Source organism: Epargyreus clarus, unplaced genomic scaffold (genome assembly GCF_041222505.1).
Source record: "Epargyreus clarus isolate Ecla_fem2 unplaced genomic scaffold, WU_Ecla_fem_2.2 ptg000017l, whole genome shotgun sequence".
Lineage (NCBI taxonomy): Eukaryota > Metazoa > Arthropoda > Insecta > Lepidoptera > Hesperiidae > Epargyreus > Epargyreus clarus.
The window spans coordinates 5,792,567-5,814,326 of NW_027332225.1; the positions used below are offsets into that span (position 1 = coordinate 5,792,567).

General features: G+C 34.2%; 2 protein-coding genes across 4 annotated transcripts in view; one reads left to right on the plus strand and one right to left on the minus strand.

The window, feature by feature from the left end:
• Positions 1-16,782, minus strand: part of ATP8B (ATPase phospholipid transporting 8B) — a 64,073-nt gene extending 47,291 nt beyond the window's left edge. Inside the window, exons 1-2 of one of the 2 annotated variants that reach the window (XM_073082098.1) lie at positions 16,603-16,782; positions 11,361-11,423 (exon numbers count right to left, since the gene is read on the minus strand). The gene's annotated coding sequence lies outside the window, so the exon portion shown is untranslated. Of the gene's footprint in view, positions 1-4,865; positions 5,117-11,360; positions 11,424-16,602 lie in introns of those variants that run through there. The other variant, XM_073082099.1, reaches the window with a different exon arrangement.
• Positions 16,783-17,346: 564 nt separating this feature from the next.
• MBD-like (methyl-CpG-binding domain protein 2) lies at positions 17,347-21,669 on the plus strand. Of its 2 annotated transcripts, XM_073082100.1 has the most exons (5): positions 17,347-17,589; positions 18,033-18,182; positions 19,477-19,642; positions 20,341-20,485; positions 20,838-21,669. In XM_073082100.1, exons 1-5 carry the CDS (start codon positions 17,468-17,470, stop codon positions 21,002-21,004), a joined length of 750 nt encoding a protein of 249 aa, XP_072938201.1. In that variant the 5' UTR covers positions 17,347-17,467; the 3' UTR covers positions 21,005-21,669. The 2 variants fall into 2 exon arrangements, with proteins under 2 accessions (XP_072938201.1, XP_072938203.1); XM_073082102.1 differs by lacking the exon at positions 18,033-18,182 and having other exon boundaries at positions 17,348-17,589.
• Positions 21,670-21,760: the final 91 nt, after the last annotated feature.

A 21,760-nucleotide genomic window follows, 5' to 3' on the forward strand; every position in this document is an offset into this window, starting at 1 on the left:
CTGGAGTATATGGAGCAGTACGCTCATGAACTATCCCCTCTCTGTCTAAATACTCAATAAAAGCTTTATTTACATACTCTGTTCCATTGTCGGTATGTAATATTCTGATATTATGCAAAAATTTATTTTTAATCATAGCATTGTACTTTTTTAAGACTTCCAAGACATCACTTTTGTGTTTAATAAAATATACATGCCTGTAACTCGTTGCAGCATCCTTGAAAAGTACAAAATATCTCATACCTTGTACAGACGAGATACTCATAGGTCCACAAACATCGGAATAAACCAGGTCACCAGGCTGTAGTTCACCTCGCTCAGATTTGTGAAATGGGAACTTGCTTTGCTTCCCATATGCACACGCTTCACACACAAACTTACTTTGTCCATTGTCAATCATTTTTAGTCCTGTCACAACACTATTTGCACTCATGTTTTTAATTTGTTTAAGATTAATGTGTCCTAACCTTTCATGCCACATTTTCATATCACTTTGACTATTTTGAACTAAGTTACATGTATCTGGAACCACTGTTTTTATATTCAACTCGTACAAATTGTTTTCTTTAATACTTGCACTCATCACAACCTTATTATTTTTGTAAATCAGTGCACTTGTGTCTTTCTTCACAATAGAGTATAATTTTCGTATTATCACCCCTTCAGAGAATAAGTTTCTTCTTAAACTTGGAACATATAACACATCATGCAGTTCACTAGTCTCCCACTGTTTATTGACATATCTCTGTATCAATACTTTTCCAATGCCAGATACTTCCACACATTGTTTATTTCCCAATGTCAATGTCTTCTGGTTACATTCAGAGAGTTCCAAAAAGAAATCCTTTCTAAAAGTCATATGGGCAGAGGCACCGCTATCTAAAATCCAAATATTCTCTTCAGTATTACATGAATTATTCTCCACATAAAACGCTAACATATCTGCACCTTCTTGCCGAGGTTTTCTAGTATTGGATTTTTTAGGAGCACGACATTCTCTAGCGAAATGCCCCCTCTTACCACAGTTATAGCATTCAAACCTATGTTTACTTGACTTATTACTCTGACTTGTATTTCTGTCACTCGCTACTTGTTTACTTTGTTTTGGCTTTGTTTGCCATCCTTTATTGGCAACAAGGAAAGCTGTCTCCTGCTCTTCTTCACCTGCTAAGCTCGCCTCTTCATCTAATAAACGTGCAGTTAGGTTAACAATAGTCTGTTGTTTTGGATCCAAAGACATCCATGCTTGTCGCAGTGCTCTATACTTCGAAGGTAAAGTTCCCAGTATCTTAGTTATGATTGCCATGTCGCTGATAGCTTCACCACTTTCTTTCAATTGTTTAGCTAAGGTTTCCACTTTTGAAATGTGTTGAGCTATACTGTCAGATGGTGACATCTTGTACTGATAGAATTTTTCGTGGATTAACATTTTGCACAATTCACTTTTTTGTTCGTAAATTGTTTCTAATTTTAACATAATTTCAGCGGCAGTTTCACAATTTTCTATAAGAGTTATCTGTTTGAAATCCATCGAAGAGGTTATGATGAACATTGCCATGCCATCATTTTTGAGCCATTCTGTACACTCTCCATGAGGTTTTGGTTTCGAAATATCTATTCCTTTCGCTTTTAGAGCACATTTTATCTGAAACTTCCACTGACGAAAATTATTTCCATCAAATTTTTCTAGATTCATTGCCCGCGTGGAATCCATGTTGCATTTGTTCTGTCAAATTTCTTTCAAATACGATTGTAACTTTTTCTATGCAACTTTCTTCTGTATTTTTATTTTCAGAGTATCCTGGGCCCATAACCACTTGGGTTATGGGCAACGAAATTAAAAACAACGATTGTTTGGAACTAGTAAAGACTTTATTCTTCCTCAATACAGCGACAGCCATTTGCAAGAACCATAGACCAAGGCCATAGAGTTAAATTTTATTTTTCCTAATATAGAGCCCAAATGGAAAAGACTTGTAAGGTTATCCCCCTTGATTTATTTTAAACGCATATTACAACATGTCAGTCATAGCTATTTATTACTGTTTAAAAAACAGACTTTAAAATTGTGCAAACATATAAACTAGCGACATTACTCATAAAATAAGTTTCCCCTCTATGCGTAACCCTTAAAGCATTGAATGTGGTATTTCCCTTATAAGGAAAAACAATATATTTAATATTGTTATCGAATAGGTCGCTAATGAACCGCAATGGACATTATTAACATTTTAATTAGAAATAATATTAACATTAGAAATAATATTTATCTATTCTAATTATTTACATGCCACTGACATTACATACGAAATGTCACTTGTGCGAATCCGATGAAGTGCTAGCTCAGATAAATCTGAGCACGTGCGATGTCATAACGAATGCATTTTAGTAGTGAAGCTTTACAAACTGAATGTTGTACTTACATGTCTCTACGCGTAACCAATAACAATATTAAACACCTTAATACATAGGGCTGTGCCTTTAGGATTTTTTTGTAAGAATATAATTCGCCAAGTACGAGTTGAACTCGCACATGGAAGCGTCCGTAAATGTTAATTATATTTCAATTATTTTCACAAAATTACCATATTAAAATATGTATTATTGTTCTTATTTGTATCTATTATAATAGCAGTTATAGTAGCAAACGGATTGTAAAAATGTCAACTGTCTTCCTAGTACCGTTTAACAGTTAGATCGAAAAATGCCGAAAAATACCAATTTGCTGTATGGAGACCCCTGCCCTGTGACAGACGGACAGACAGCGAAGTCTTAGTAATAGGGTTCCGTTTTTACCCTTTGGGTACGGAACCCTAACTACCAGAAGGTTAAACGGTTTGTTAAATAAATTTTAACAAATTTTGTATTCAGGAATTGTAAGAATACTAATCCTAACTAATACTATAATGCACTTGTTTGTTTGTTTGCTACACTTTCACGCCTTAAATACATAACTGATTGTCAAATTTGTACCCCCTTTGTCAAGGGTTCAGAAAAGGACATATATATAGGGTACTTTTTATCCTCAAAGAAGGTACCGTTCCCGAGGGATAGATAAAAACCGGTGAATGCGAGCAAAGCCGCAGGTAAAATCTATTAAATCATAAATATCAGTATCGCTATAAGAGATTTTGGTGTCACGAGCGTTCAACGGTTAGTTTCTGAAAACTTCCTTTAGTGCTTTCGCATTACCTCAAATGGAAGCTATTTCCAATTTCCCCAGTTCATACGACCGGGAAATGTTTACGGCAGGAAAGAGTGCGATAGGCAGTCGGTTGAGGAATAGTATAGTATGTATCCAGTAATATACATAAATGTAAATGATAAATACTTTTAAAGGACTCCAATTCTAAATTGCACAGTATCGTAGTGTAGCTTTTACAACATTAGACTTAAAATAGTATACCCACCCGCATTAATTAAGAACACTATGATTGGCTGTTTAGGCATAGTATTAGACATAACAAAATATGTGCTACGTATTTATGTAATGTGTATTTCTCACGCCTCGCTAGGTTTCTTACTAAAAAGTTGTGAACGATGACAGCCTATTTAAACTTAATTTACGTGTGCGTAATTAACGTATGTAGAGTTTAGAACGGATACCTTATCTGTATAGGTACTTAAACTATGAGTTTCCTTAACTTATCGTTTTGTCACTGTTTTAACATGTTAACCAACACACTTGTTAGCATATTGTTCATAATATACCACATAAAATATATAATTAGATGGCTGACATAAAACTATATTTTTTTTGTAATTTCGGAAAAAAGGGTTTTAGTGAATTGTTACTCGATAGATAGTAGATACATTCGTAGCTCAACTATACCACTGCAACACTTATTTTTACCTTATCTTCTACACTATTCAGCATAGATATGTTTTGTCCTACAGTTTTTTTTTTGCTAGGTTTATGCAAAATCCATATTTCATAGTCGTAGTTACTATTTAAAAAGAGTATCATCAACTGGACTGTAAATTATGAAAATATACCTAATTGGGTTTAAAATTACTTTTACCTGACTAAAGAGGGTATTTTTTTAACCGACGTCCCAAAGACAGAGAGGTTATCTATTCATCGCGTATGCATATATTTTTTATGTATGTTTAGCAATTTTTCGCGATGCCGCGACCGATGGACATGTTTGAAACACCATTGTATGCGGTTAGTTTCACAGGGAGTCCCATTTCGAGGAAATTTGAATGTTATTTCCAGTTTTCCAGGAATATTTAAAAACCCTGACGTTATTTACGTGACATAATGATTAAATACAAAAACGTTTATCAACATCGTGAAAATACTCTTATAAATATACTGTTAAAACATTAATGGACACAAGTGAATTCTAAAAGTTCTTTGCGCTACTCTAAACCACTGAATTAAAGTTTCTGACAGCCAGTTAAAGTCGACGTCAAAATGCAGTTGATCGCCGGCAAACATGCTAAAATTATCGTTAACTGAAAACTCCTTCACATAAATCATTAACATAATTTCGTTAAAACAAAACCGCTTTTTCTTTACAAGTTTCTATACATGAACATATTTGAATTACATATATTATACCGATACCAAAATAATTAACATAATCTTGTACCTTTACTTGTTTTACTCCGAAATATTAAAGATTTGTTAAGATACTTAAAACAATCTCTACATTTAATAGTATCTAAATATTTCCTATTATTATAGTTAAACATAGTAAAGAAAACTTCCAGAAGTATTTAATAAAATGTAGAGTCATCATCGCTTTTTCTCTTTTTACTTAAACAAGTTTCTGTTTATAGATTGGCCTTATTCGAATACCAAAAACAGTAAACAGGCAAACGAATTTAAAAATAAAAGCCGAAGAACTTGTACTTACATCACAAATTTTTCAGTAAAGTAATACAATCCAAAGAAACGCTTTCGGAATAAACATGTCACAGTCGAATGAAACCTCTTACTTTCGCAAACCAAATTTATTCATGCACAATGAAATTGAGGTAAGTTTTAATTAAGCTGTGTACATCGCGAATTCGAGAGTAAAAAATAGTGTCGGTATTGTCGGTAATGATACCGGTCGCGGAGCGGACGAGCGGCGTGCGGCGCGAGGCGGTGAACACTGAACGCACTGTTTTGATAGCGTAGTGTATTTTAGCGTAGTACGTAACAGCAAACCTCAAGGTGAGTGGGAGTTTTATAGCGGCTGGCACATGTTCTCATTTTCATTGGTAACTTTGTTAAACGCTTTTTACCGGCCACGTTCGACGATGCTTTAATGTTACCAAAAGTTTTCAAACCTTGATACGTTCGATCAATGCCATGTGTGTAATTAACGCGCAAACTTTTCAGTTATTATGCCATATAAACTCGATAATGTACCCTTACTTAACGTTGTAGTTTAATTGACTTTTTCGTATTAACCTACATACGAAACTCGATGTCTTAAATTCATATAGATCCACTACTATCATTATGCTTGAATAAAGGTCCTAAATAAAGGTTTTATTCACGACATTTAAAAGGAACCTATACTACTACTATCACCTACTACTATCACCTACTACTAGCACCTACTTGTACTACAAATAGCTTAAGTTCATTGACTGTAATATAATAACGGATCAATATTCATCAAGTAGCCAAAGGAATTCGAAGTGGTGAAATGCATTTCGCGTATTCTGCGTTCTTTCTGCGACGATTCGAGCACAAGTTGCGGACACGCGCACCGAACGCACTGGAGGCACTCTACTGTACTGTGGTACGTTCGTTCTTAGTTTCGTTCGAAAACGGTTACGTTGTCAATATATGGTTTACACACATGGTAAACCGTTTTTATTGATATCAGATGCAGATTATTTTACTTGTCGATAACGTAGTTTTAGTTACGCACGATGGAATATTCTCTTTCTCTCCTCATCGAGTGTAGGAAGTCGAACGGATACGTAGCGAATATATTACTATTGAGAATGGTTTTAGTTTCGTCATTGATATTTGTTTCCGTAACATTTGTTCATTCTTTGGTTTTGTTACAACGGTTGTCTAATGTATCAATATGATATCATAGTATGCTGTATTGGATCATGGCTACTATATTCAAGTGCACTACACACAACACAGTACATTCGACTCGACTAGTTACCTCTTACGCAAAAGTTGCGAACACAACGCGAATGGAATACAGATAACGTTATTGAACAGTCAAGTGTGTCATTCGACTGATACAACAAACCAGTCTCCAAAGTTCAAAATATTAAATTCGGGTTTCGCTAGTGGTAATAAAACGGATTTCATATTTTATTATTGACGAGAAATATTAATATGTTAATCCTTTTAAATGTTTACGTAGAATCGTGCTGTTTATTTCATATTTTTAGATCCTTAATGTTCCCTTATTGTCAGTCACAAGTCACAATAGGTTCAACTGTTTTCAGAATTATCCCGTGGTAATATTTGTATATTTATGCAGTATATTAATCTATAACTGTGCAGAAAGGCAAACAAGGAAAATGAAAACCTTTTAAATGACTGAGAAGCAAAAAAATATTCAATGACGGCTTATTTATTCTTAGGTACATGCCAGTAAAAAAGTATAAACAGGTTTTAAATTGAACTGCAAAATGGAATATTAATGTTTAATACTATTATTCGTATACTATCACTATCAGTAGGTACGATTTGTTTACAAGTTTACACGCATTTAAAATTAAACGTTTCTATTAATATAATTGAAACAATTACACATTGGGAAAACAGAAAGTAATCCAATACATTGCATTTGTCGTTCATTTCGTTACTCAGTGTCGTGTGTTCTCGTGCTCTACATTTACCGCATGTACCCTAATCCACAGAGAATTATATCCTTATATTAACAAAGGCCATGGTGTGCCTCGAATTTTATAAATACAAAACAGAAAAATAAAACATTGGATGATAGGGTCACATGTCACACAAAATATTGACAAATTCTATAAATTAAAATAAAATCGAAAGTAATAACAAATTTATTAGATACAGCTTCTCCTAGCTCTCTTTGTGCAACATGCATGGATTCATTCATTCATGATTCAATTTATTCGGAGACCCATATTCCTCACATGTTATGAGAATATTTTAAACCGTTAAAAATTAAATTGGGTAATTAGGCACGTGCAGGTGCAACGAAAGTACAGATAAAACTTTATAACAATATGGTTTATCAAATTTACGCGTTAAATACTTAATGCACATTATTTTCCTCTTACTCACACATTTCTATCAATAACGTGATAATATGTTACTTACACTGAATATAATACTTACGTTTTGGTTTTATATAGTGTAGGGCAGCGGTCGGCAACCTTTTTGGCACGACAGGCCACATAGTAGCAACATGAGATAATGGTGGGCTGCATTCGGAAGTAGGCCTCGGAAATTTAACGGCGTAAAAAGGTCTCTAAAATTTAACAGCGGGTAACCGAACGCTGGTTTTATGTTAACATACATATTTTCTGGCTCCTAGGGTATGTTAAGACTTAGAAACTTACATGAGAAGCAACTTACATCTCAGGGGCAGTAACGTATTTGTGGATGACTTCAGATGTGACACAAATTCTATTTAGGTTTAATGACAGATTACTATGGGCGGCAATGATCACTTATCTCTCTAATTCATAAAAAAGTAAAGTATACGAGTACCTACAATCTACTACTTACTTTCTGTAAAGAACTGGCAAATATCCAATGTGGTAATAATTTTTGGGAATCTGAATAAGTGGACGTCGAGATTGAAGCCATCGTATGTTGAGTCACTTCAATGACTCATTGCCTCTTATACCAAATATCCGTATCTATTAATGATCCAATCACCTTTTTAATTACCATATACTCGTACATGCATATAAACTAACAGAACAATAACAGAAACTTAAATTACTAATGTCGATGTCTTCTTTGGGTTGAAGCCTTTTTTTTGTTAGTGAGGGGTAAACCTTCACAAGGTACCCGACGCCATGGGACGCCGGGTTATGTGGGACCTTTACCGCACTAAAACCCCCCCGCTGGCCGTCCTCGGCGTTCGGTGGAGAACTCCGGGATCTCCAACAAAACACAACCGGAGTCCTCCTAACGCGATGCCCTTCTATCGGGCTCTGCCCTGGGGGGAGCAATTTACGCTCCTCTCACATCCCCTGGTGATTACAGCGATAATGCGACCACAAAAACCGCTGTCCTTCCCGAGGTCGCTTGCTGGACGGTTTGAGCTCCCACTTTTGCCTCTCTTACTTACGACAGGCACGGGATACCGTTGGGGTTGATGCCTGAACTGTGTATTACTAGTATGTTGACCGCTTCGCTACACGGATTTTTATTTGGGCGCTTTCCCTGTCGCGCGTGCTTACGTCCGAACGCGTGTCACTTACATGCCTGTCTGTCGTTTGTCATTAAACACGCACACAAATTGCGAAGAAACTGCAGCGATCGTGTGTGCCGCTTGGACTCCCTTCTTGTCGCGCGTGTTTACTCCTGAACGCGCGACATGAGGGGAGTCCCTATAATAACTGTAACGTACACCTTTTTTTATCCTAATTCATAGCCACGAATCTTATAAAGCACATCCCCTCGTCATTAAACCCCGATCGATTAATATAAAGTGCCTTGCTACTGCTATCGCATGTTATCGCTAAAGCGGCGCACCCTATCCGCCACGAATAAAAGCGGTATCATCGGCGAAGGTAAGCTTTATGTGCTTAAATACATAGACAAAAGAATAATATTACACTGACCCGTTTACACGCTTCCGCGTTCCACTTTCAGCGATAAAGACTCGGTCAAATTTGCTATTAGTAAATTGCGATTTAGCGATTTAGTATGTACGTATCCCTAACATTCATGCACATAGTTTTCTGCTTTTTTAGTGTGATTTAATTGAAGAATTTTACTTATTGGAAAATTCCAATTATTCTACTCACATTCCACATAGCAAAATAGTAGATAATTAAAGCCTAATGATTAATGAAAGGATTAGCCTTATTAGAATAATTTAGGCTTTATAATTTTATACTACTACACTTGTTAGATTTTACGTAATTGAACGGGTTAATAAATCAGAATGTTATGCAATTTATAGTAGAGACTATGTCTTTTACTTTGTTGGCTTCACTAGAGTTCAGTACGCCCTATCTGCTTATAATTTCCTGTCAATCTCAGAGTAACATGAAAATGCTTTACATTCGACGTATAAAGTGATGTATTCGGTGCTGCAGCTGCAATACGAACTAAACTTAAACTTAACCGAACATGCAGCTTAACCGAACATCATAATTATATCATGGGCGGGACTTTTAGACAATGATAGTGGTTTTTTGAGGAACCATATCTTATTATTACCTGAACAAATATTAGGACTATTTGGTGTAAAACACTTTGCAATGATCTATTTTTTGTACACATGTTAACGAATCCACAAATTCAAACAAACCGATCTATTAATCGCAAACGGTTAATGCAAACTGTGGAAACGGTCTTTGCAATAAAGCTTTCCCCTGCTACTTGATTGAGTTAGGCGCGGCTATGCGTCTGTGAAGTCACATACTGATATGGCCGGAACGCACCTCGTTTAAGCGATAGGCTGATGGGATACCGTCGAATCATCCATTAATCCCCCATTTGATATACGATTTGCGATTTCTATAGCATGGCGACTTAACGAAATGTTATAATCCTTTTTAAATAGTATAATGATTCAATGTTTGTATTCACAAAATTCAAAAAGTAACCAATGGGTTGGCTTCAAATATTTAAATTATGTTGAGTATCTATTAAAGTAATTTAAATAATACGTAAGCTTCAAGGGGGGAGGGTCTTTGATTTGCTTCTTTTGAGAACTTGGATAGTGAATACCGAGACTACCGGGGGAATCTGGATAGTGAACATCTCAGCAAAATTTTGTTCTAAACTTAATGTGGACGAAAGCATATGAGAGAGTAGGTGGCTTACTTTATCTGACAAGCAGTTAATAATTACTTAAAAATTCTGTTTACGTAATACGCGCGGACCTTGATTAAAATAGTACCTAATAGGTATATTTTTTTACAGTTATGTAAGCGTTGATTATACTTTGTAATTATAAGCATTCAAATAATTAATGTATTGTTAATTACTCGACACGTATTTATGAATTATTAGCACCGGATAAACGATTAGCATAATTGTTCTACGGTTGCTACTTACGTACATATACGCTTCTATTTTATATTGTGTTATGAGATGTAGTAAAAAAGGCATAAGAATGTCTGTCGACACATTTAAGAAATTAAGACTTAAGTCTAAAGGACGCTTTATGTAGGTTAATTAATCAGAGATCTATATTTCATATACTGTTACGATGTATAATAAATATATGAATAGTAAAATTGATACCTATTAATAATTAAATTACTGAACCCAGGTATCTATCAATAATTAAATTCCTGCACCTAGAATTACTCTACTAAGGATGTATACCGGATGAACTTAGATTACAAAATCTACATTATAATGAAAATTTGGATTAATAATTTAATATCCACGTTTTTTCACACACTAGCTTAATCAACAATTTCTCTCCTACTTGACGTTAGTTACTTATTAGTATACATAATCGAGGAGACCATTCATCATGATGGTAGAGATGTGCAGAGGATAGTCGAGTATACATTTAGCTAAGAAGTATTCGTCCAATAATTCATAAATTAATATCAGAGACATTTCACACGCAATATTTTTGCATACCACACAAAGTACATTTAGTAAATTACATTGTCGTAATGGGATTATGGAAGTATGCCATGTCGTACGTTGATTCACTTCCCAAGGTTTTTATAACATGTAGAGTATTAAAATATGATTTTAAGTTGATAGATTTTGTTCAATGAAAAATATTTTAAAACATGCTTTAATTTCGAAATCTTTTCCACATTTTTGACAATGATCGGTTAATGTCTGATACACAGACCGGTATTTATTAAACAGGTCAGTGGTCTGATAAATACTTAATGCAAATCAATTGGATATGGGGAAGTGGGCGGAAATACGTTTTAGCCATTAAAAATATGTAAATAAAATCGGCCAGGAGCGAATCGAACACGCACACGGAGGGTTCTGTACCACTATAAAAATACCAAATCATCATATGGGGAACCGCCCCTCCATACGTTATTTTATGTTTTATTTTTAGTGTTTTATTGTACGTATACGTTTTAATGTTGCTTTAAGTATCTAAGGTTTTAATGGCCGCTTAGCCATTATAATATTCTCTATTATATCATACTCTATAAAAATTTCAAGATCATACGGATCCCTAAAACATATTAATAGTAATAACCAGAGAGTAGTTAAGTATTGAAGCTTGAATACTTACTTGAAGCTACGAACAAAACCGTGAAGAGATCTTCACACTAAAAATAAGTGCCATTCTGTTTACCTGTAAAAAAAATTAAATATTTAATATTTATTCATACATTAATCGAAATATTAACATAATATAAGTAATATAATTACTTAAAATAATAACCAAATTTAATTATACGGGGCATTATGACTATAACTAATTACAATCACATACCAATAAGTAGATACCTACTGAAATGATAAAAAAGGATGGGAGTAAAAACGAGAAAATATAATTTAATTATTCAATTTATTTTCATAAAATGGCGACCTTTACGATGTCATTTTACGTATTCAGGAAATTAGTAAGTCTCTAATGAATGGTTCTAAAAGAAAAAACACGTTTATGTCAGAAGCTATAGATTCACGGGTTCCGCAGTATCGCTGCCCATTTATTTTGGTAAAAATCATTAATCAACGTGACACGTACTAGTATCGTCTTTTATAGGTACCGCTAAAACATCTACCTATAAATAGAACTCAAGCAATTTATTCGTAAAGCCAGATTAACGTCGAACATAAAAAGAATTAGGTCGATCCTCAGTGGGTGCCTTGAGGGACGATTTGGACAACCCTGCCATGACAGAGATTAGGGTGGGTTAGGGTGTGGCGGGCGCACCGCGAAATGTCGCGCCATTTTAGCGCGAGGTGACGTCACGGGCCACTCCTGACATTTCAGCCGAAGCAACAAAAGCAGCCCAACCTTCCCTCGCCGCTGATAACCCAAAACTTAATAACGGAGCTCTTTAGTTTATATGCCGCACGTTCGCGTTTTTACCACCTCAAAAACCTTGGCATTTATTTGCTTGCTTTGCCGCGAACAACGTTTGTTATAATAACGTCAGGTCTTGACGTTATGGTGTTACGTGACTAGAACATAAATGATAGACATTGTCTTTATAACTTTACAATACAACAATCAATATGAAGTCACGGCAATAAAAACATCGTGTCTCTTACTCACATTATCTAGGACAGGTCATTTGAGTAGGTGTTCCCCAAGTAAATGTTAACTAGGTACAAGGCATAAAGGCACTGATCGGTGTGTACACAGTGCCCGTGATGACGCATTTAAGCTTGGTACTATTTCCTTTTAACTTAATGAAGAATATAAACGTTATGTTAGAGAAATATAGAAAAATAAACACTTATTATTGGACATTCGATATTTCCTTAAATCTCACATCATTTCATTTGGCGATGTTTGAAAAGATTATATTATAAAGTCGTAAAAAGTAACATCTGTAAATGTTATCAAATAAACCTATTTCATAACTGTAAATATGTAGGCAAAAATAAAGTGTCGCGTGCAGTCTCAACAAAAAGTTCTTAGTGGGGCAATCAACTTTGGCAACAATACCTTTAACAGCTTTAAACAAATGAACTTGTAATTTGAGGTAGTTATGGTACTTATATATGTAAGTAAGTAAACGTGTAATCTTGTGTAAAGTAAGAGTTGACAGATTTACGAACATGATATAATAATTGTATGAAATTAATCTTGAAATGCCTTATGTATTAGTGTAGTATTAGTCAAGAAGTACAAGACGCATTGAGGATTTTGGTTTTAGATATTGTGCTATTGTGTTTTTTATATATTATTGGAGTAGTAGAGCATAATGCTGTCCACTTCATGGTAAGTGACTACTGCCGCTCATGGACATCTGAAATCTACCTCGGATAAGATTAGATTTCTGCCGACCTCAGGCTACAGATGCACCGCTACCCTTACCACACCCTGTAAACCAGAACACAGCAGTGCTTAACAATGTTGTTTTTAAGCAGAAACTAGATGAGGCGGTGGTGCCGTCGGAGTCGAACTAAAGAGGATTTCACCATCATATCTTTTTTTAATACACTTTGTACTTGCTAGCCAACTTTATATTAAGAGACAAATATACAGTGCCGCAAGAATGTATGCTTATTTACATAGCTTTAGAAAACGAACATAATGGTTAATGCGCTGTCTGAAGGTTGTCTTGGTTTTGACTAGACACCTGGCCATGTCGCCTGAACAAAATAAAATTTATAATAGTTCTCATAAACATAACCATTTCAAACGTATGTGTGCTTCACATAAGTTTTTAAAACATTGATGGAACGGTTCGTATGTGTATTAAAAAAATTATGTAAAATTTAATTTAACTTGGATCATTGTCATATTAATGGCGACGGTTTTAGGATGTAACAGACCGATGTAAATACAGAAATAGCAATATTACAAGCGCTATGCATATTATTACGATGTGTGAAAGATGTGTAGTACTTAATCTTCGCTAAATCTCTTTGCCCACTTCTGTCAATAGAAGGACGCTATCAAAGGATTTAATAAAATTGATGTAAGATGGCTTCATTATTATTATTATATCACTAGATTGCGTTCTAAGTATACGTTCAGACCTTTTAACATAGATAAGTATAGATATCTATCTCACCGCCTTGTAATTGAAGGAAGCCATTAAATGGCTTAAACGGCTGACAATGTGTCAGCCATGTAAATGGCTGCCATTGTGTAATTTACGCGAAACAATGCCGACATGTGCAATTAAGTTGTGCAAAAAAACACGAAATCGAAGAAAAAGTGCATCGTTTCATTCGTAAATGCTCTAAAAGGTATTTTTTTTACTATTTTTCAAACACGAAAATAGATGATAGTGACAATTTCAATTGACAAAACTGATTACATTTTCTTGTTAGGAGTGAACAATCTTTACTAATCTATGCCTTTTTACAACAATCAACGGAGCGAACGTAACACTTTCATGAAATTTTTTGAGTTAACTGTAACCCCATCTAAAGTAAGACCGCAACACAAAGCTATGAAAATATCAAAATGCAATAAATATAACACGCTACATAATACGCTAAATATTGAAGAATGACGCGTCGCTTCAAGTTCAAGGCTTTCCATCGGTGACATTCGTTCAAACGTAAATAATTCAACGGTCTAATTGATTCAGACGCCTGAGAGTATTAGCAGCCGCTGTAATACGTCGCGTATGTACGCGACGTATTTTTCCCACGCAAATATTGTAACACAACCCTAGACACAATTACGCTGCAGTAACTGAAGGTGGTAGAACCCTCTGTCGTTCAGCTCCGGCGGCATCGGCCACACTAATGCAATATATATTTCTGCCTTATAACAGTGTTACTATGTTCTGGTTTCAAGGATGCAGATATGGGAGAAAGACTTATCCAAGGCATTCCAGTTTAATCCTCAGGGATAACCACGCATCAGTGATCAAGCTGAGGTGGGAATCTGGTCTTGTCTGGGGTGATTGAAGATGTCCATGGGTGGCGGTAGCTACTTAAAATTAGGACTGCATGCTCATGTGCTTCTACTATATTATATGTAATAAATAACATTATGATGGTTGCACTAAAACCGCTCCTATTCCAATTTTATAGCACTAAGCGATAATGTAATGTAAATGTAGTTTATAAGGCAGTAGTAGGAGTATATAATTCAATTTAATTCAGAAAAGTAGCATTGCAAGCAAGATAGACTTCAGAATGAATATTTTAGTTTAAATTTAAATAAGTGGAATTTATGAACAATATAGGGCCCTAAATCGATAAAAAAATAATAATGTATTTTTTGGCCCTACGATTCTTTTTTACATAGAAAAATTATCTTAAATTTAAAATACTTTTCTCATTTTAATTTAATTGCTCATTATGGGTGTTTATCAATTTTTTTTAATATAATTCAGGGGAACAGGTTGCATACACAACTTCCATATGGAACTGAAGCCAATCATAGATATGTTGCCTCTCCTGACTAAGATGGTCATCACATGTACACAGCCAGGATCCAGACCCTTCCAGCAACATACCAACACTGCATCATGCTTGGTATCACAGTGGTATCTGCCACATCAAATCAGTATAGTTTGACTATTTTATACCATGTTTTATACAAAAGGAACATATAAGGAAGACAAGTGACAAGGAAAAGGACAACCTGGTTTATACTAATTCAAAATATTATCCATAATGACAATGACCTATGTAAGGAATTGAGTAAGAAACATAAAATATCAATAACAAACATATATTTAGTGTAGAAATAGTGTTAATTTAATTTTAATTAACCTTTATACAGTCTGTTAACACCATTACCATAGCAACATTAGGGATGTAAGTGATGAGTATTGCATTTCAAAGTTTCAAAGATGCATTTGGACCTGACATATAATTAGAATTTTTTAACAGGATTGGGGGAATTTGTGGTCATAGTCTTAGAGTAAGGGTCAAAAGAGAAGTAATATTATACTACAGTACTACCCTATCCTAAAGTATGTAAATGCAAAACTCAGATTTTACATCAATCAATCAAAATCAATCAATCAATCGCAATGCCATGGACAATGTAAAATATCCCATAGTTAATAAGCTTCTATATTTAAAAAGCACAAACATCTCAGCACAGCTGTAATGCTTTCATGGTCTATTGTAAAGCAAAACCTAGATTTTCATCTATGATTTTAATTAATGTTGTATATATGTTGTGGCCAGTTTTGGACTTAAAAGACAACAGATCCACTTGACTTCAGCACAAGTTTTATGACATTTTGTATGTTTTTCAGAATATTAGGGTAACCATGTTCAACAAAAATTATTACTATGGTGCTGCTTGATGTTGTTTATGGAGAAATAATAAGTATGAGGTGTCTTTTTGGGCCAGATTTCAAATTAGGTAAAATCATATGTATAAATAATGGCTTATGCAAGTAAATGCATAACCCGTGAAACCATGGCTTACTGTTTAATATAAACGTGCCCCTTGTCAACATAATAGACGAAATGACATTTTACAACAGTAAAACAAGTTGTGGAAGGTAAAAAAGTATTTTTGAAAAATCCAAAATGAGGTGGATGCAATAAAATTGAAAGATTAATGTGACAATATTGTTATTTACTTTAATTGTTGCCAGTTTATGTATTATCAGTAATTACCGCCAATTACAGCAATTTGGTTATGACTAAAAATAGAAATATCAAACTCTCACTTCTACAAGTATTTCAACCCTAAAATAGGTAAAACTTAATTAAAAAGGAGCGGTTTCAATTAAGTTTTATGTGATATTACAAATAACACTTATTAAAACAAAATTATGGCCCGATTTAAAAGTGAAAGTAGCGACTAAATAAGTTGACAAGGATTACACACACTCTATATTAAAATACACAGATTAAGGAATACGTACTTTGTAAAATTCTACACAGGACGCAGTACCGAACGTAACTCTCTCATGAAAAACGACAAGTTCCATTTACTTAAAATATTATAAACACAATCACTACCTATGTAAGTACACTCAAACTTCTAGCTAGTTTGCTCGCTTGCAATGCAGTTTGACTTTTTGACAGACTGGCATTTCATAGTCACACATAACTTACATATTTATGGCCACAGAATGACACATTGTAGTATAGTCTATGGTTACTCTAAGGTCTTATTGTGGTGTGGAATTTCATTAATAAATTAATATTTGTTACATATATACAGCATATCCAGTTAATTTTGGTCATACAATGGTCTCAATCAAAATATCAACTTTGATTTTAGTACAAACTCTCATAGTTTTCCAGGTATTTGCTTTGTAAACCGTTACTCGCTTCTCGATTTCGTGTTCTCGAAACGTGTATATAGATGTTGTATCAGAAATATGTTATCGTTTTTAATTAATCATAAAGGAACATTTTTTTATTTAGTCATACAAAATAAATATTTATTAAACAAGTGTTTTACCACTGGTGGTGTAAATATGTATGATCACCGAAATACACACCATTTACCTTTGAAAAGAATATAACGAAATAATCATTCAGTATTTGTAATCTATGGCATTATTTTGAAGTCTATCTGTCGTATTATTATGTCCTGTAAATTATTTGCACCTGCGTATCTGTCATTCTTTGTCTGATGTCTATGACTGTATATTTGTCATGGCGATTCTGTTTATTCTGTTTTTGTTCAAGTAGCTGTAGCGCTATTTAGTCCTAACTACTAACTAATTAACATATAACACGATATTATATCAACACTACGATTTCTCACAAGTTTGTAAAATGAATATATCTATAGAAAAAAAGAGGTCTGAGTGTCCAGCTTTGCCTAAAGGCTGGCAGAGAGAGGAGATCATAAGAAAGACTGGTCTCTCGGCAGGCAAGATCGATGTTTACTATTACAGGTACAGAAAGTTAATAGCGTTGTAATTGGATTAAAATTATTTAAAAATAACTTAAACATCATTATATTGTTTCTATTCACATAACTTAAGAATATAAAATATTTATCAAAACTGTAAATTCTATTTGTTTTTAAAACAACATAAACAGAAATGACATCTACTCAATTCGTATTAATAGTTTCATTGTATATAAAACTCTTATTTATATTAAAGGTAAAGTTTAACAAGTGAAAATCTGCGAAATTGCTTTAAAAACCTGATGTTACTCACTTTTAGTCAAATTGTTTGGTGGAAGTATGTCACGGAAATAATGGATGTAAATATCCCAATTAAATATTTAATCACACATTACACATCCATCACTAAACAATGGTTAACAGGCGAGACTAACAGCACCAGCTGCGCTCAGCCGACCGGTCTTCGGTATAATGAATTTTCTATAGCCCAACAGGTAAAAAGTTTCGCAGTAAACCCGAGCTAGTTCGTTATCTCGGTGATAGTATGGACCTGTCGTGTTTTGACTATCAACAGGGTCAGATAAACACAATGCTCCTGTGCAAGGCCAAGAAAGCTCGAGCTCAATTTGATTACAGGTTCCCATATTGGTGTCATAACTTCTCTCACTTGTGTTGTGATCATTAGTGCAGTCCTGTGCTTTGTGTTACATTATATATCTATAGTGCTGGATAGAGCTTCATAGTCAGTGTGCCTTTTTAGTTTTGATGTCGCACTAAATTGTATTTAAACAGTGATTATGTCTTACTTAGTAATTTTCTTAAACTAGTTTGCTAATGATGGTCATACATAATCAAGATAATAATACAATCTAATATTTTATAAATAGATATACTCAAACATAATTCTCTATATGTAAGTTCAGATATATACAATAATAATGATACAGAATACAACCAATATCTAAATAATTATGTAAAATTCTATGTAAAATTAAGTGTTTTTTATATGGATCAATTACAAATCAGAACAAGTCTGGAATATCATACAAATGTGACAATTAACTTGATTGTGTGACCATTATAAAGCATAGTCAATGTTGCTGCATATAAGTGTAGCTTGGACAGATGACTGGACATACTCACAGCTTTAGTTTGATATGAATTACTTCTATTGTATCAAATAAAAGTAGTCCTTGACCACATTAAGAGCTTTTATTTCACAGTGCTTTTGTTTATATGCAAGCTGTTGGACTGCTGAAAGCTTCATTTGACTTTTTCCAAAAAATTACATTTTTCATTACCATTTATGTACTTTGCAATTTAATCATGTTTTTCTTTTATTACCATTTTTACAAAATTTTGAATTAAGATGATTACTATCTGTATAATCAAAATTGTTTAAGACTGTCTGAATTTAGAATATGTCAATAAAGCTCCTTGTTAAAACAACTTTTCATAAGCACCATCTATTTTCTATGTACTTAATTTTTATTCATATAGACAAAGGTTCCACACTGTTATGAAAATCGAATGGAATTGATATTTCGATATTCAGGATGTTAATATTTTAAAGCCACCTGTGATTGCAATTTGTCTATTAAAATAAAAATTTAAGTATTAAATCTACCATTAATATCATTAATTTTAATAATACATATAGCATGATTATTCATAGCATGGATTTTGTGGTGTTACTTGTTTTTTTTTTTTTGTTTTGTATAATTCACTGGAGGTAAGGTTCAGTTAATTCACTTTGTTTTTATAAAATTTGGTAAAAATATAAGTACAGTTTTTTGTAGTCCTTAGATATAAATAAAAACATATATTTTTAAAACTTAACATTTGAAGATATAATGGTTTTAGATAGATGATAAATATAATAAAAATCAGAGATAAAAATACTGACAAATATAAATTACTTTTGATACAGAGGCATCCGCTCAGATGCGTCATTGGTTCCGCCGATACGCCAAACTGCGTCAATTTTCAAACAACCAGTTACTGTGTACAAAACTCAGGAAAGCAAAGTTAAGACAGATCTTAAACACGGTACACAGGAAAAACCAAAACAGTTGTTCTGGGAAAAACGACTGGAGGTATGTTATCTTTTAGGCAACATAATAATGAAGGTAGAACAATTGTCCATTGAAAAGTTACATTTGGGGTTGCGTTTTTTAGAGTACGCAATTTTATTTTTCTGAAGTGTAGGGGGGGTCAGCTACAAAAATTGTCTTATATCATTTTTTCGTAAAATGATCCAAAAAAAAGTTATATCGAAAAATATAATTTCTTTTCTCGAATTTCTTAACATTTTCGCTTATAACTTTTTTATTTATAGTTCTACGACAAAAAGTTACTGGACCAAAGTTGTAGAGAATTTAATTTGCAACGAAGAATGCTTATAATTGTTTTTTATCTGATAAATAGTTTAAGAGATATATCGTAAAAACCATTTCAACCCCTATTTTCAAGATGGCGGCCGTGGGACAAGGGTGGCGACCCCACAAACTTGGTTTTAGCCTTACACTGACCCCCCTACACTTAAAAAAAATAAAATTGCGTCCTCTAAAAAACGCAAGGTTAGGCCAAAAAAATGTAACAGTTCAATGGACTAAACAAGGGGTTCTAATCCTGTACTTTTTAAACTGGATTAATTACTGTACTTAGTTTGGTCGTTGTCACTATCTTGTAATGCATGTAAATATGAAAGGATACTAAAATAATGGTTGTTAAAATTATTTTTATATGAATATGCGATGCAACTTGAACAACTATTTTTTTTTAATTCCAACAGGGATTGACAGCGTGTGATGCCAATGGTGTCATTGGTACAACTTCTTTACCAAAATACATTAAGCCTTTGGGACCATACAATTCTGATGCAACAACCATACAATCTTTGGCTACTGCTCTTCATGTTTCTTCACAGCCGATAACAGGTAAAGTTAATTCATTCCGGTGTGATAGTAAATTATTTTTCGTATCTATACGAAATAGTTATTATAGCGAAGTCCTAGGCCATGTGAAACTATATTTCCATGGCAAAACACCATACAAAGCAAATTTAATACTCGCTCCATCAAGTAGACCAAGTTTACTGCTATGACCCAAGTTCATTAATTCGACTACCAAATCCCCTGAGCTGACGTGTACCTATACGTTGAAAAGTTTTGTTTGATTGAGATATTGCTACGTTCGTACTATTTGCTATATAAATAAAAAAGAAACTGGTTTAGGTAGGTACCTGCACTTGAGGATTCCAGATATATTATATGCACACGTTATTTTCAGGTCAGATCGGATCGAAGCAGACAATTCTTGAAAATCCCGGTGTGTTTCTAAATCCCGAGCAACCTTTGATCGCAGCGGTGACTATCACGAAAGAAGACGTTAGGCGTCAAGAAGAGCGCGTGAACCGCGCACGCGTTCGCTTGCAGAAGGCCCTGGCGGTTGCATAGGACTGCGCCGGCGACGGGGACTCGCCTACACAGTGCTCCGCCGCCGACCTGCTCGACGAAGGCCCCGTCGACCTTATAATGCCAGGACCCTCAGACTCCAGAGCATCATCGCCTAAACCACTGCTGACCGATACCGCTCCAGACAGCGTTGAGTCGACCTCAAGACAGTAAATTTGTGAATGCATTGCAAACATTGGACTGCTTTAAAATCCTATATGGATTGGTGATTTATTCTTTTATTATACTGTACAGATACCTCTTCTTAACCAGTAAGTTAGTAATAACTAATTGCAGACCGTTATTCGTTATTAAAGGTGCCTTTGATTTTTAACATTGAAAGTTTTACAATTTAAAAAATAATTTAATTTTATCGATTACTTTGACAAAGTAACAGATCATGAGGATGTAGGGCAAAATTAAGTTAAATTCTGTTGCTGAGTATTGGTTGGGATATCTATCTTGTGTAATTATGGAGTGTAGAGGTAAGGAGAACCGACTCATATGGGGGTCTGATAAAAAGATGTCATGGCAAAATAGTATGAAATAAACTAAGCAGTTGTAGACAGAGTGAAGTATGTCGCGTTGAAAAAATCAAAAAACACGTTCCATATTACAAAATAATTTAGAAAGTATTCTTGGCTTTTTGCCACTGGAAATGCTAGTCACACAAAGGAGATGTTTCAAAATGTATGGGCTCCCGGCCACCTTTTGTACACTATACTAAAAACTAAGAAAACATGCAAGGAACAATTCATA

Excerpts from the sequence above, each read along its gene's own strand:
- MBD-like (XM_073082100.1), top strand. The coding sequence starts at position 17,468 with ATGAATATATCTATAGAAAAAAAGAGGTCTGAGTGTCCAGCTTTGCCT. Across the intron at positions 17,590-18,032 it reads ATCGATGTTTACTATTACAG|CCCAACAGGTAAAAAGTTTC; the intron begins GTACAGAAAGTT and ends AATTTTCTATAG. Across the intron at positions 18,183-19,476 it reads CGAGCTCAATTTGATTACAG|AGGCATCCGCTCAGATGCGT; the intron begins GTTCCCATATTG and ends CTTTTGATACAG.